The sequence below is a fragment of the Athene noctua genome, chromosome 14 (assembly GCF_965140245.1).
Source record: "Athene noctua chromosome 14, bAthNoc1.hap1.1, whole genome shotgun sequence".
In the NCBI taxonomy this organism is placed as follows: Eukaryota; Metazoa; Chordata; class Aves; order Strigiformes; family Strigidae; genus Athene; species Athene noctua.
Genome location: NC_134050.1, coordinates 8,906,387 through 8,922,431, shown reverse-complemented (window position 1 = coordinate 8,922,431; position 16,045 = coordinate 8,906,387). Strand labels below are relative to the sequence as shown.

The following is a 16,045-nucleotide window of genomic DNA, read 5'->3' as shown; positions in this document are numbered from 1 at the left end:
CCGCTTTCATGCCAGCCACAGCTCACACACTGAAGGAAGCAGTGGCACCATAAAGGTGACTGCAGAAGATCCACCAGGTAGGACACATCCTTCAACCCTGCAGTTAAGGTCTGGGTGTTGTTTAGTCATCCTTTACCATGAATGTAACTCCCATGAAGGGTGTTTGTTTCTGTAACCCTGTCATCTTGTCCCGAGGATGGAGAGTAGAACAGCTACAGAAAAAGGGAGACAGTAGTTGACGGCAGGAAGCACATGCAGCAAAAAGAGCTGATAACAGAGCAAAAGCCCGTGGAGCAAAGAAAACTGCTGGAAATATGGAGCAGTGGTGACAGCAGGGGTGGGAAGTTTTGCTGTGGGGAATGTAAAGTGAAAGAAAAGCATGAAGCAAAGCTGCAGCCTGTAGAAACAGGGTGAGAAGCAGAGGATATAATAGATTGTCCAGACATGTTTCTTCACCTGAGAGCTGTTCATATGTCAGTCAGTGACAAGGACCAGCAAGACAAGGCAAAGGCTTGCCATGACCACCTCAGGTTGCTTGGCTAATGGCCTCAGGTCTCCCAGAGGGACACACACCACACCACCACCTCGCACCTTTGAGCTGATGTCGTAGCAACCTTACGGCTCAAAAGCAATAAAGCAAACGAATCAAGCACAGAAGCTGAGTAAAAAGGCTGCTAAGACACTGAAGTTAGTTCACAGAAAGTCAAATGTCTGTGACTTGATCTTCCAGTTGGAGCTCCCTGGTGCCCATCACTGCAGCAGTGGGTGTCTATGAGCAGCACGGTCACAAGCTGCAAGCGTGAACTGCAACATCGGAGCTCCTGAAGACCTTCAGGAGCCACACAGATGGACGCAGTCATGCTGTCTCCGATCTGTGCTTTACAGAGATACACAGAGGTGTACAACCACGCAAGCTCACCAGCAGCAGAGGGAGTAGCTGTTGAAAAAGTCCATACCCATCACAAGCAAAGTGACGTTTAGTTCTCTCACTGAATCAATCCAAATACACTGAAGAGAGGTTATTGGTGCTTTTGTTATCTGCCCAGTATTGTAGCTGCCTGCTGCTATACTCCACTGCCCTTTTCCAATGTATAACACTACAACATCACTGGAGATAATAAGGTTTTGATCATGGCAAGACGCTCGCAACAGCAAACAGCCCAGGCACACAGAGATCAAATAGACCAGCTGCAAACAGAGAAAAAAAAAAAAAAAAAGTGCATATGACTCGCTAGCTTGTGTGTGGGTATGCATGTTATGCAGGCAGCAGAGGCCTGGATGGCGAAGGTCTCCCAGCGACCCCGGCCATTCGGGGCTTGGGCCCCCAGCACTGCGCTGCATTCCAGCCTGCCTCCTCTCCCGGGACCACTGCCCCTGCTCACACAGAGAGGCAGCCAGACGTGAACGTGAGAAAGCTTTCTGAGGCGAGTCCCTTCTGCAGATCGCCGGGTAGTTGTCTTCCAAAATAATCATAATTAAAAGGGGCGTACGCAAAGGGGGAGCTGGGGTACGGGCTTGCTTTTTTTTACCATGTCTTCATAGCACGCAAAGTGGTGAAAGGGATTTTTTCCTAACAATATACTTCTCCATGCCCCTTCCAGTCCACTCCCCATCCTTCCAGATCAAAGGGTCTCAGCACAATATTTGCCTTCAGCAGAAAAGCTCATGAGCAATATCTTTCAGGGTCATTTACATCTATTTACTGGGGTTAATAAATATGTAAATTGATTTTTAAATTGTGGACCTAGACCCCTTTAGAGATACAGACACAGAGCCAAGTTTGGATGACTGCTGTGCCAGTGCAATTGCAGAATAATTTCCGTAAAGGTTGTAAAGCTATTCCAGATTCCTTCTTCTTTTCCCTTTTTCTTTCAGAATACATGATATGGGGCTTCAACCTGGGTGTGGACCTGAATTCTGTGAATCCTTTCTTCTTTTCTATACTTTAAGCCTAGAGGAATTTGGAAAGAAGAGCTGTCTGAACTGTGACTTCCACATATGCTTCTTAGGGAACATAGCCAAAACAAAGATGAAGACGTTTTACCTGGTTTAATATTTAAATGATTACTGTGAAAGAGTGTGTGACACCAGGCATAGGGGGCACGCAGCAGTGGAACATGGTATGATATAGAAGAGTCAGATGAATTAATTATGGATGATCTGGAGACACCCAGCTCCCCTTCACTGCACGAGAGCTGATCATGTGTTGGAGAGCCTTCCCGGCACAGTTTCATGGCTTCCATAGGGAATATTTTGTTTTAATGGTTTCCTGTGACAGTAATTTCCAACTGGAAATGTCTGTGTTGCAGCATAAAGGTCAGCAGCTTCTGCCTGCCATTTACACCTGGTGCAAACTGAAATGCTGCGGTTCTGCTTTGCTTTCATCCTTGTGGATTTTTCACAGTTACATACAACTCGGCAATCAGAGGGCTTTGAAGCATCAGGACTAGTGTTTCATAGGCAGACTGTACACAAGCTCACACGCACATGAATGTAAAAATTTGAAATCAAACCCAATAATTTCATTCTTAGCTGGAAACTTGTTACTTTTCCTCTCAGAAAGGTTAATTTGAAGCCTTTATGGAAGAGTGTCATTTAATTCTGTAACAAGTTTAAGAATAATCTTGTAGAAGTGTCCCTTATTAATTGGTGATATTGTGACAATGTAATTTGATGTTGTGGATGCTCTGTGTAATCATTTAGGACCTGATCTTACAAACACCCGCAAACATATCAGAGCCTAACAGGGTGTTTTAGGACCCATTCCCATATGTCCCAAAGGGATGAAGGTATCAGAGCTCCCTGGGCCTCCAGTGTGCATCCCTAACTTCAAGTTTTAACATGCTCTCACATTTACAGGACTAAGGGCTCAGAGTTCATGCTTTTTTGGGTCAGGGACAATCACTGTCAGGGGCACTAAGGCTGAGCAGACCTGGCCCTGACCCATTAGCTGTGGGCATTAGACTACACTTCTGCTGCAGGAGGGAAGCTGTGGGGTAGGTTTGTTGGCAGAAGTACCACTCCTTGACCTTATCCTTCAGAGGGTAAATAAACTTAATCCCAAATTCATCCACTGCTGTTTGCTAACAGCAAATAATTCAGATTCTGAAGTGAGGTGGGATCGTGCTGCTTTAAGGACCCAGGGGAAGGACAAGGTGTCCAGCCCAGCCCTGCAGAGCAGGGCAGCTTCCAAACCCATGAGCAGCTGGCCTTTGCCTGATGCACAGCCCCTTCATCCAGAACTGATCCACGGGGCTTGTCAGGTGTAAGAGGGGTCTGGATGGACCCAAGGCAAACAGAAATTTAATAAATGTTTGTGCATTTTACCTCAACAGATTTATCAGCCTGTAAACCTCCACAGAGAAAAATGTGAATTCTGGTGTCTTTAAACACACACAGAAATATTAACTAGTTTAAGACAAAACTACACCTAGGAGTCTTTTACCCCTCTAGCACCTCAGATTTCAATCACCCACCAAGCAGCGGCAGTCTCCTTTCCTGAGAGGTGTGGTAGGAGAAACACGCACTCACACACACACACACACACACACACACACAGAGTGTATATGCACCTCACAAGAAGAAATAAAATCACATCATCTGAGTTTGCTTAGGTTTAGCGAAGGTCAGAGATTTTCGCACCTAGGTGAGCTGTCATCTGGCTTGGGGCAATTCTCTTTTCTCTCGCATCCTTTGCTGGAACAGCAGGAGAGCTTTACTGGCGCGAAAGACTAAACTGTCCTCAGGCTATAAAGCACTTGAGTCACAAACCACTTCCCACACGCGCACACACACACACACACACACACACACTTTCGTATTAATTCAGGACCTTCCAAAATTGTCCTAATGTGTCCTCACCTGTTGGTTCTGAAAACCTGTCGACGGTTGAGGCTTAAGCTAAGGGAGGTGACAAAACATATGGGATTTGCTCTAAACAAAGTAATTCTAGACTGAAGGGGTCAAAACTTCTCCTGCTTTTAAATACTGAGCTTCATTTTCATGAACTTAAACCAAATTAATTACCTAAGAACAACTGCATCATTAAGACACAACAGCAACATCTAAGTAAGTGCACGCATAGTAAAGATTAGAAAATAATCATACCATTAAAACCCACAGCAATACGTGCATGAATGGGCTGCCTCTAAAGTGGAGGAATAAACTATGTCACTACAGCTGAGATCAGTAGAGTGACCAAGAGAGAGCTCCACATGTCTTTTACTCCAGAGCAATGCTGCGCTTTTTGATTTCTTAAAGGGATATTTAGAATCAAAAACTTTATTACTGCTTTTGAGCACATACTGCCTCTTTAAATGTGTTCCTCTTTATTAAAGCCTTGGCCCTTTCCTTTGTTAATATTTCTTTTTTTGCAAGTTCTTTCATTTTTCATTTCTTAAACCTCCCATGCAACAACTATTTTGGCTTTTAATGAAGGGAATTTTTCTGCATCCAGCAAACTGTAAACCATGTCGCTTGGATACAGCAAAAGCTGAAATTCCACAGATTTCCACAAAGTCATACATTGTGTTGGGGAGAAAGTGTGCTAGGCATTCTTTGATTTTTGTGTCCAGCATTAGCATTTGTAAGCACTTATGAAAGAGAAAAAGAGAAAGAAAGGAGAAAGAAAAGGAAAATAAAAAAGGAGAGAAAGAGAGTGAGAAAGAAGAAAGAAAGAAAGAAAGAAAGAAAGAAAGAAAGAAAGAAAGAAAGAAAGAAAGAAAGAAAGAAAGAAAGAAAGAAAGAAAGAAAGAAGGAAGACGCTGTGATGAGTGCAAAATATGACCCTTTCTTTTTAAAAGTCTGTGCTGTCCCTCTTGTTTAGCACCAGTGCTGCTCACCTTTCCCTTCAAGACTCTTTGGAGTTGTTAAGCATCTAGGGGTGATAATTTGACTTTCAGCTAAGCCGGAGGGCTGCAGCAGACAGCAGTAGGTGGTGATGTAATAGGTACCAACGCACATGGATATATAAATATCGTGGCCAGGGCTAAAGCGCTATGGCTGAGCAGCTATAGAAGAAGATCAGCACTTCAGACAAGACTCCTGGAGTTGAGATCAAGTTCAGAAGCTCTTGCTCCCGGGATTTCCTCTCCATGCAGCCAGCCCAGGGAAACCGCAGATCCTCGGGGGATTGAGCGCAGGGCTCCCTCCCATCCCCCCCCCCCCCCCGCCTCGCTTTTTGGGTTTGGGTTGGGGCTTTTTTTTTTTTATTGTTGTTGTTCTGTTTTGGGTTTTGTTGGCTTTTTTTTTTCTTTTTTTCTTTTTTTTCTCCCCCCCTTTGACCTCAGTATAAAGCGGGAGCTGGGGGGCGAGTGTCTTTTCGGAGCGACCGGCCTCCGGCCCGTGGCTACACGCCCTTAAACCGGGATGCCTCTCCCCGCAGCGCTGCTACCGGCGCTGCTCCTGGGGCTACTATGGCCAGTGGGAATACGCGGCCGGTCGCCCCCAGGTCGCCTCCCCGCCGGTCCCCGCCAACGCCGCTGGGACGCGGCTCTTTTCGCCCGCTCCGTCGCTCGTCTCCCGGCCGAGCGCCGCGACGCCGCCCGCGACGGCGACTACCTCCTGGGCATCAAACGTTTGCGGCGCCTCTACTGCAACGTGGGCATCGGTTTCCACATCCAGGTCCTGCCCGACGGCCGCATCGACGGGATCCACAGCGAGAATCGATACAGTAAGCCGGCGACGACCCCCGCGGCGGGGCAGGTGAGGCGCTCCGCGCCCGCGGAACCGCCCTTAGGGGCGGTTCCGCGGGCGCGGAGCGCCTCACCTGCCCCGTAGAGCGGTGTGTGGCAGAAGGAGGGTGGGTGCGTGGCATTCCCCTAAAAAGTCCGGCACCCCCCCATCTTCCCCGGCACCGCGGTCCCCGGTTTCCCCCGGAGGTAACGGGACGGCGGCGGAGCTCCGTCCTGCGCTGCTCATCTCCGTTCTGTTCCCTTTGTCGCCGGCAGCATCAGGTGTCACGGGGGTTGTCTCAACATCTGGAGGGTCCCGCAGTGCCGTGGGCTGCTCGTTTGGGCTGCCCAGCTCTCCCCCAAATTTGAGAAGCATCTGCTGGGGATTTAACCCCGGTGGCCCCAGGGCTCTGATATCCAACTGAAACAATAAGAGATCCGGGAGGGGGGATCTAAGCTGCCTGATGACAAATGTTTCATTCGCCCCAAGCGCACTTGGCTTATTTTAACCTCGTCTACACAGGAGGATGCCTGGGGGCAAAGTAAAAATAGATACTTGGCTAAAAGAAGAGAGGTCCCAGCGTGGGGCATGGGGCAACACGTGGTGGTGGTGGGGGAAGCTGGGGTTCTGTGGCCACCCACAGCAGTGCTGGGGCAATCCACACCCCAACTGGGGCTGGGAGCCTTTGGGTCAGCGCCGCAGACACCACACACTCCTTCAGGGCTCAACCCTTTGTCCCCCTGATTCCTGCGTCTCCTCTCCAGGTCTGCTGGAAATCTCCCCGGTGGAAAGAGGAGTGGTGAGCATATTCGGTGTTAGAAGTGGACTCTTCGTGGCCATGAATAGCAAAGGCAAACTCTATGGATCTGTAAGTAGCCACCAATTTTGTGCCTGGGGAGGGGAGGGTGCTCAGCTGGGGTGAGAGTTGTACATGGTGCTAGAAGCTGCCCAAGCCCCATCCTTGCCCCTCCTGGGTCAGGCAACCCCAAGCAGCCCTTGCTGTCCTGCCAACAGAAAAAGTGCTGCCCACAGATGCTGCTCACTGAGCTTTTGAAGTAAAACCCATCCTTTTGCATTACACTTCCTTGCTTACCCCATAAAAGCTACAGTCGCCCAACCATGGCTACCCATCTTGCCTACCACAGTGACCAACAGAGTAGTCATTTGTGTGGCAAGAGCTCAAGTTAGCCTCAGTCCATATCTTTCTTGTATTTCAGTATAAACAGCCTTAAGCGGGTATGGCAATCACTCACTCCATCTCTCAAAGGGCACTTGAACTTGTGATCAGCCATGCCCCTGCAAATGACCCTTTATGATGTGATGAATCAGTGCCTGTCACATAGCTATTGATCACTCTTTGTTAATGCTCTTGATGGGAGAGTCTGTTCCCATGACAGTTCAGCATCCTCAGGGTTTGGACTTCTATTCGTAAGGTGGCAGATCTATTAGGAGATTTTTTTTTACATTGAATCTTTGAAAAAGATAGAGGCATCTTACAAAATATACTTGAGGTGGACGATAACAGTGCATGTCTTTGTCCATGTTGAGCTGTCCTCCTGCTTTTGAGTTCACCTCTGTGTATGTTACTGTGTTCAGCATCATTTCAAACCCACATTCCTGGATCTCCTTCCTTACCCGTGGCTTTTCTATTCCATGTTTTCAAGTATGCTTTGAAGAAACTTGGCTGAGCTGAGGAAGAGCCAAACTATTTCAAAGTTAACTAGGGCATTTCCACATGAAGACATGAAGCATGCAGAATTATTTTCTGGGGCATCAGTTCTGTTACAGAGGATTTTGACTTAAACAGAAGCCAGGCAGAATCGGTCACCAAATTGCAAATTTGCATAATTTCTTAGGAAGATTGCTGCTTTGGTGTCCTGGATAAGGTAATTCCCAGTGCAGTGTTCAGCTTGGCAAGCTGAGAGCTCTCTTACAAACCCCTAGGCTTTTGCCCAATAATAAGGGACGAGTTCATTTGTTACTCTGCAGATAACACACTTGTAACACCTGTCCCTCTTTGTACTTACTTGCAAATGAAACCTCTTTGCCTTTTGTCAGCTCTGCTTTCCTGATCCGTTAACGTAAGTTATCCAAATCCTCCCTTCAATTTTAAAACTAAAGAAGCAGAAAATACTGTCTATGCTGAGTGTCTTTAAAATGCCTCTTCTTAAGCAACATGAGAAATCACTAGCACTCAGATTTTTCTCAAGCATCTCAGGCAATTTATTGCTGGTAGGATAACCACTGAGCAATTAGACGAGCAGGGCAACAGAGTTGGGCTTGGGCCTTTCCCCACTGCAGCTCTGTTAAAATGGTGTCCTTCCCACCTTTGGGTGTACATGCCTGGCCTGGGCACAGCATCCTTAATGATCCTCTGACTCCTGAGTCCTGTTTGAAGCTATGTTTGGGCGACCACTTCAAAAGATTAGTAGGTGGGAGGGAGTCAGCTGCACATTTCCCCACAGCACACCTTCTACACCTGGTATCAAGAATATTTCCACACCTGATGTTTAAAATTCCTTCCCTCTCATTCTTTCCTTTTCATTTCAGACCCATTTCAATGACGAGTGCAAATTCAAAGAGATTCTCCTGCCAAACAACTACAATGCTTATGAATCCAGGATTTATCCCGGGATGTACATAGCCCTGAGCAAAAATGGAAGAACAAAGAAAGGCAATAAAGTATCTCCCACAATGACAGTGACACATTTTCTTCCTAGAATCTGAGACATCACCCTTCAGACCTACCTCAGCACAGGGGAAGACGCAGAACATGTTTGGGGAAAAGAAACATGGTGCACTTTTACTGGAGAGTTTTATGCAAGAGTAGGTGTAAGATATTTAAGTTAATTATTTAAATCTGTATATATTGCCACAAAATTTATTTATAGTTCCGATTTTTTTTTTTTTTAATTTCTGAAAACAAAACAAACCTCCAACCCAAGGTATTTCATTTCATGGTGCAACAGTAGAATATTTCTGCTCTGTGGTTTATTTAATTCGTTTCTAAGTTATCACAGGTGTGCTGCTACTCCATGTCCTAAACCAAGTGAAATTCAATTCCTCTATTACAATGTTTTGCACTGTTTGTGTGTTGTATGGTGTCTATAGTTGTACACATATTTGTTTGTTTGTTTGTCATGGTGGCTTTATTCTCCTCTGCGTGTTTTCCAAACCCCCCGTGACTCCCAAAGAAGCTCTTGGCCTCCGAGAAGGAGCGGTGGCGGAGGTGCCTGGGTGGGATGCCAGCGCGGAGCCACACACAATGCTTGACCTCCTTTGTGCGGCGTTGCTATTTAATTGGAACAGTATCGGTTTACCTCGGTGCAGAAAGCGCGGTGCTGAAGAGCTACCCCACAAATCTGTTTTTAGATCTGCCAGTGCTGAACTTTGAACTTTGCTGCAGTCCGTCTTCTTAGAGCTGCCAGGCACTAGAGAGGCTTAAACACCTATATAAACTCAGCAGGATTGGGGTTTTTTTCTTCTATTTAGATAAACAGGAGCATACGATCTTTTTTGGCCCTTAATGGAAGTTTATATTTGATACAATTGCTTGGCATTAGGCTAAAAAAAAATGTGTCTGTCCCTCCCCCAATGAGCGCACTGTGAAATGCTACCGTGAACCAATTATATTTTATTCAAATCAAATTCCCTTTCACATTTGGAGACTACATCCATTTTTCAAAGTTTGTGAAACTCTATAATACTCATAAGTTTTTAAAAGGCAAAAGCATTTGCTGGTTTGTAGAAAACCCAATCTCCACAGAGAGAATTTAGATTGATCACAAGGAATTGGGGTTGTTTTGTACTATTTATTATTTTTGGTGCAGTATTTGGAAGGTGAAATATGCTGCTTTTTTCTGTCTCATTCCCTGACAAAGCCAATTAATTTCTACCTCACTAACTCTCAAAGCCAGTTTCCTAACAAGATCTGCATGGAAGGAAGGTACACTCTTTTCTGCTTGGTCTTACAGTTCTGGAGGAGGGCCTGGGGGAACAATCGTAATCCCAAATCTCTCTTTTTTTCCATATGTAGCCAAAAGTATTCAGGATAGAGTTGGTTGCATCCTATTTGAGCCTTGTCACGTTTGAGCTATCTTTACCCAGTGGTTTACTTTTAGTAAGGATAATCATGGTGAAAATATTTGCAGACAGCTGTCAGGCTGCAGTACTATATCGTCATCAAGTAACTCTATATTTTTCTTTATATATTTTGCAAGTGTAACTCATGTCTCTAATGTGATGAAGGAAAAGACAGTTTTGATTATGGGGGAATCACTAACAGGATCCATTTGTCCTTTTCTCTTCTTTTCTTTTCTTTTCTTTTCTTTTCTTTTCTTTTCTTTTCTTTTCTTTTCGGGCATCAATATGTTAAGTGGGAACCAGGACTAACCACAATATTTGATGACTTAGAGGATGTTTACAGATCATCTTCCAATCTAAACTAGTTATTTCTGACTACATGCAAATCTGAGTTCAGCTTTTTTTTTTCTCTTTACATTCCTACACAAAAACCTTTGTTCCTTTGTGATGGTATAGACTTGCCAGTATCCTCTGCTTACACATGACCTTGAAGACAAAATCTACTCACCAAAGTTCAGTAAGACTAGAGCAGACAAGGACCAGATCTTAAGCCAGCTGCTGTTAAAACAAAAATAATAATTAAGAAAAAGGAAGACAAATCAAGAGAGAACACCTAGGAAATATCATGCCTAAGGAGTTTTAATATTTTTTTTCTGTAATTTGGGGGATTTCTGTACTTTCTGTGTTTTTTATATGTGAGTAATCATTGTGTAATTATCACCACTACCTCTGACAACCGATGATTTTGTTCCAGATTTCAGAAAGCAAAATCAGATCACAAAGATTTTCTCTGGGAACGGTTCTTTTTTGTCACTTTTCACGCCATTAAATCCACAACTGATGGCCTCACACACGATATGCTCAGAGGTAGTTGTTGTAACTTTGAAATATTGTGATAAAATCTTGATGCAATGTTATATGGTATGAACTTTCACCATTTACCAGAATCTGTCTGTAGTTTTATACAGGTGCTGTTCCAGACTGTGGTGTATGTGCTGTGCACATTTAAATGCATAATAAATGATAAACATTTGCAACGTATGGCACCCTGGTATTAATTTTAACTCTTTAGAAGGGAATGCATGCTGCAATGAAAGACAAAAAAGTGCTATTTCACTTTCCCAAAGACTGGGGAGTCTTTGCACCTATGCCAGCTACTTCACGAATGACAGCCTGGATTTCTTACTCAGCTAAAGTTGCCCCTGCCAAAGCTGGAAGTCGTCCAGGAAAGCCCAGCTTCATGAGCTCGGTAACAGATACACACGCTTGCATCTGCCACACGCTAGTATTCTTGTATCATTTGCATGGCTAGTAACAATGGCAGCTTTTCGTGCAGCATCTGATATTAATGATCAGCGACACAAACCAGCTTTGGAGTTTATGTTGCTGAATGTCGATGTTACAAAAGAAACCTGATTGCCTATTTTTTTGGCTTTAATGAGTGCTGCTCTGTCTCTGTGAAATAGGACCACACTGATACAAAAGACTGTAGGACTACCTGTTTGATTTGAGATACTCTCTTTTTATAAGCAGTGATTATACTCATACAAGTGTATGGAAATACAAAGTGCTTTGTAGTGCACACACCTTATGGCAAGATTCTTTTGCAGAACTTTTACTTATAAACTCACACATATGTACCTGTACACACAGGTGCACACTACATCAGATCTCTGTACTTTCAGTTTTACCCCTTTGCTAGGATTAGGGAAGGATATATGATGGGAAAGAAAATATTCAGGTTTGATCTTACACATCTTGATAGCAAAGGGAATTTGTTCAGCTAAGTAATGATCATAGAAAACAAAAAGACAGACCCCCAAGATACAGACTTCTTCATTCTATTTTCCACTGAGTAATGCTCTTTTTCCTGTTCCAAGAAATGGGAAGGCAATAGATGAGCTGGGAATGTCCAGTGCCCTCACTCTGAGTAAGAGCAATTTCTCTCTAAATTTGTATAGGCTCTGTAAATAAGTAGCACAAGTGGGTTTTTTTAACTGGACAAGTATAGCATCAGCATGTTTAATACGCCTATGAATAGAGCCAGAATAAATAGGCACATAGACATATACAGTCATTTTTCATAATTAACTTTTTTGTTTGCTTGTAAAAAAACCCAAACATTAATTTGTAACTGCCAGGTCTTCCAAAATTATCACCAAAAAAATATGGCCAGAGTTAAAAATGTTTTCAGCCTTGGAGAGACATCCAATTATCATTTTAAGATTGGAGATAAATCCTAAGACTTGTTTTTAGGAAGGCGAGATTTCAGAGTAGTGGCTTTGCAGGTTCATAGCACCCAAAGTACTGGTGCTGCACATGTGGTCCTACCCACACAAAAACATAAGGTCCTGTTGCCACCACAGACAGAGCAGCTTGAGATGTCCCAGAGAACTAGAGAAATGTTCCTCCTCTGGTACCACACATTTTTTACTTCATTGATAAGCCAGCTTTCTGCACATTGCCTTTGGAGGTAGTAAAAGAAATGCATTAAAGGTGAAAATGAATTTTAACCCTCAAAAAAGGCTCTGATAGCAACATTTCTGAGATCACTGATAGCATCGCTATGCTCCAGGCATGCCCAGTGCTCCTGCCATCCTCTACCAAACATCCCCTGTCACAAGGGGACCTATCCCCAGGGAGTGATATTGGGCTCAGTTCTCTTTAGTATCTTCTTAAGTGATCTGGATGATGGGACCAAGTGTACCCTGATGAAGTTTGCTGCTGATACCAAACTGAGCAGGGAAGTGGGCACTTCAGAGGGAGAGTCACTCTGCAGGAAGACCTGGATAGGCTGGAAGAGTGGGCTAACAAGGATCATATGAAGTTGTGTAAGGTCTTGCGTCTGGGAAAACATCATCCAAGAGTGCAGCACAGGCTGGGATCTATCTACCTGGCTGGAGAGCAGCTCTGTGGAACGGTGCCTGGGGGTCCTGGAGGACAACAAGCTCAATGTGAGTGAATGGTGTGTTGCTGTGGCAAAGAAAGCCAAGAGGATGCTGGGCTGCATCACCAAGGGCATCCCCAGCAGAGACAAAGGAGTCATTATTCCGCTCTGATCAGCACTCATCAGGCCACATCTGGAATACTGGGTCAGTTTTGGTCAAAAAAGACATGGCCAGCTGGAGAGGGCCCGGAGGAGGGCCACAGGGATGGGCAGGGGACTGGGCAACCCAGTGAGGGAAGGCTGAGAGAACTGGGTTTGTTCAGCCTTGAGAAGGCTTAGGGGAGACCTTATCACCATGTTCCAGTATTTAAAGGGTGGCTACAAGGAAGATGGAGACTCCCTCTTGACAAGGAGTCACGTGGAAGTGATGAGGGGTAATGGGTACAAGTTACTCCTGGGGAGATTCTGACTGGACACAAAAGGAAAATTTTTCACAGAGAACAATCACCCACTGGAATGATTTCCCCAGGGAAGTGGTGAATTCCACAATATTGGACACTTTTAAGATTCAGCTGGACAAGGGCTGGGCCACCTTGCCTAGACCAGGCTTTTGCCAGGAAGGTTGGACCAGATGATCCCTGAGGTCCCTTCCAACCTGGGATTCTATGATTTCTCTGCACAGAACAACAGAGAATCTTTCCTGAGGATGGATTAATCCCTTCTGTAAACCAGGCACATTTCCTCCCATCCAGTGACGGGTCCAGCCTGTTCTGCAGGGTAAAGAGGAACAGTGCCAGGCTGGCCCCGTGCTGTGTCCCTGCTTGCCAGGGGAAGGGCAGAGAAGAGGCTCCAAGCCCCATCGTTCGTTTGCAGACTTGCATGTTTTAAATGGTCCGTGCTTAACATTTTCTGACTCATCCGTGACATCTACCAAGATGTCTGTATCTAATCTGTGCTAATAAAAATCAGCATGACAAAACACTGCCTTGTGTATAAATAGCCACAGGTTTCAGCGCGGTCACTGAGTTTATAGTGCCAGATTCGGTTGTTCACACTTTGCCACTTGGTTTCCACTGCAGTATGTTAACTGACCATGCAAGTGGCCAATTAAAGAGAGTCTGTTAAGGGGTGAGGACTCTTTTGATAAAGACTATCAAACACTTCAGCAAGAAAGTTAAAAGGAATTGCCTGAAACGCTGCATCTCCCTTTATATGACACAAAGTATTGTTGCTTGCTGAGCACAGATGAGAACAAATTTTTAATATAGAAAAGTCTGAAGCTAAAAAAACCAAAACCAAACCCAAACCCATCCCAATTCTTCTTTACCAAATAATCTAATAATGTAGATAATACAAAATTGTAACACCTAGCTGCTTTCAGGCAATACAACATGCAAAAGGGAGGCACAACATGATTTCAGTTTCCTGTGCACCAACCATGATTTACGGACTTCAAACAAGAAATATGAAGTTTTGATTCTGAACTGTTTGTTTTAAAAATTGATTACTTAAAAAAAATAATTTTATATCATGGCAAAAATTGTCTACAGCCAGTCATTTAAGGAATAAAATTTCTGAATATAAAATAATGACAATTTCTTATATTGTAAGTTTCATTATACATTAAAAAGAAGCTACTTAGTGCGATCTATAGAGCAGATTGACTGTTTTTTCATTTTTAAGACTATTTTTATATACTTAAAAATTTATAAAATTCAAATAAATGTTCCTGAAAACTGACAATGATTGTTTTTTCTTTTTTGCAAGCATGTTAAAAATGGTGCAATCCCTTTTCAGTACGATATTAGAAGCTATGTCTTGTCCATGCTAAAGACAAACTGAATTCTGAGAACCATTCCTTAGCAGTCTCCTGCTGCTAATGGACCTGCAGCTTGAATGGTCCCATGCTGGGAGTGAAGCAAGTAAGTAAAACAAAGACAGTTGTTAATAGGTTCCTTATATGTTTTGTTACAGAGGCAGAAATTATATAGTGAACGGAAGGTTTCTGAGGAGAAAACAGTTCAGTGCCACGCTGGAGAATCAGATGTTAGTCTCATCTCTGCCACCAGGTAACCTGTGATGCCAGCAACATGGTGCAACAAGGGGTCCAGCCCTTCCTTTCCCAATGCCTGATGTGACACCACAAAGTGTGATGAAGACGATGAGCACCTGAAACTTAACTCAGCTGCAGCTTTATTGTGGCTACAGATGATGGGTAATGACAAGCACTGTGAAGTACCATGCCAAGAAGGTTTCAACCTGGCCAGTTTTATATTAGTGTTCTTTTTTGACACTAATATCATTTTGCTTTAGCTCCCCATTTCCAAGCTCTCATTAAACAGTGTCCAAATTTGTATCCATTGATAGATTAAAATTTGTGAGATGCACAGATACTGAGTTTGCGGGAGCGTGGGATCAATAAGCTGTACAGCTTGCCGCTGAGCAAAATGAAACTAGGAATGGCTGTTCGTTTAACTAACACCATTTCCACTAGGCACTGAATGGGGCAGGATTCTTGACAAAAAAGGTAGCGCATGACCAGATTTTTGTTGCAGAAATTGTTTTTTTCTTAAATTCTGAGTGCTGGATTGACCTTGGATACCTACTAGTGTCATTCTGTGTGTGTACATGCAATTACATTTTACTACTAATCATACTATTTTATTGTAGGTACAGAAGTACCCCTTCCCTATGACTCCCCAGGCTGTGTTGACCTTCGCTATCGTTCATTCACACTACTTCATATAGGTTAAAGAAAGTGATTTAGTGATGTTTGTACCAATTAACATATTCCAGATTCAACTTGGTTGCTAATCAGGTTACCTCTGAAGTACAAATCAGATCTTTATCAGCTTAAAGGTATTTGGCAAGTGTCAAAGCCACTTGGTAAAACTCTGTGGTTTCTGGGGAGCTACTATTTACATACTTTTTCATTATCTCCACAGCTACATCTGTTTGCTTCCAATGCCTTCGAGAAAAGTGTTTGTAATGCTAGCTGGGGCCAATACAGCTGTTTAATGTCACTGGGGTTAAGGGTGCTTGTGAGAAGAAAGGGAGTACCACCTGTGGGATGAGCATCCATTAGAGCTGGGGGAGACCCCAGGCTTCTGGGGATACTGTCAAAGATGTTTAGCAGAAATGTCCAGCCTCTGACTGACGGCCACTCGGCAAGATCATCCATGAGGAACATTTTGGAGCTTTTATTGCGCAGACCTCTTCTATAAGCTCTTTCATTTGGCCAGATGGTAACTGTGTCCCCACTGTGATCCCTGTCCGTGGTGAGGATTGCCCCAGGGTGGCTCACAGCAGCTTATGGCTGAACAGCACAGAGAGATGGATGGCCTCTGCAGGGCTCCTTCATCACTAAGCCAAGGCTGCTCCAGTGCCTCCCCGTGCCCGGCA

General features: G+C 44.2%; 1 protein-coding gene across 1 annotated transcript; it reads left to right on the top strand.

Moving 5' to 3' along the window:
* Positions 1 to 5,367: 5,367 nt before the first annotated feature.
* FGF4 (fibroblast growth factor 4) lies at positions 5,368 to 8,400 on the top strand. Its single transcript, XM_074918466.1, has 3 exons — positions 5,368 to 5,671; positions 6,438 to 6,541; positions 8,224 to 8,400. Exons 1-3 carry the CDS (start codon positions 5,368 to 5,370, stop codon positions 8,398 to 8,400), a joined length of 585 nt encoding a protein of 194 aa, XP_074774567.1.
* Positions 8,401 to 16,045: the final 7,645 nt, after the last annotated feature.

What these genes read in the sequence shown, in the direction of transcription:
- FGF4 (XM_074918466.1), top strand. Translation starts at nt 5,368, where the DNA reads ATGCCTCTCCCCGCAGCGCTGCTACCGGCGCTGCTCCTGGGGCTACTA. An exon ending in CCACAGCGAGAATCGATACA is followed by an intron (nt 5,672 to 6,437) that starts GTAAGCCGGCGA and finishes TCTCCTCTCCAG; the next exon opens with GTCTGCTGGAAATCTCCCCG. An exon ending in AAGGCAAACTCTATGGATCT is followed by an intron (nt 6,542 to 8,223) that starts GTAAGTAGCCAC and finishes TTTTCATTTCAG; the next exon opens with ACCCATTTCAATGACGAGTG.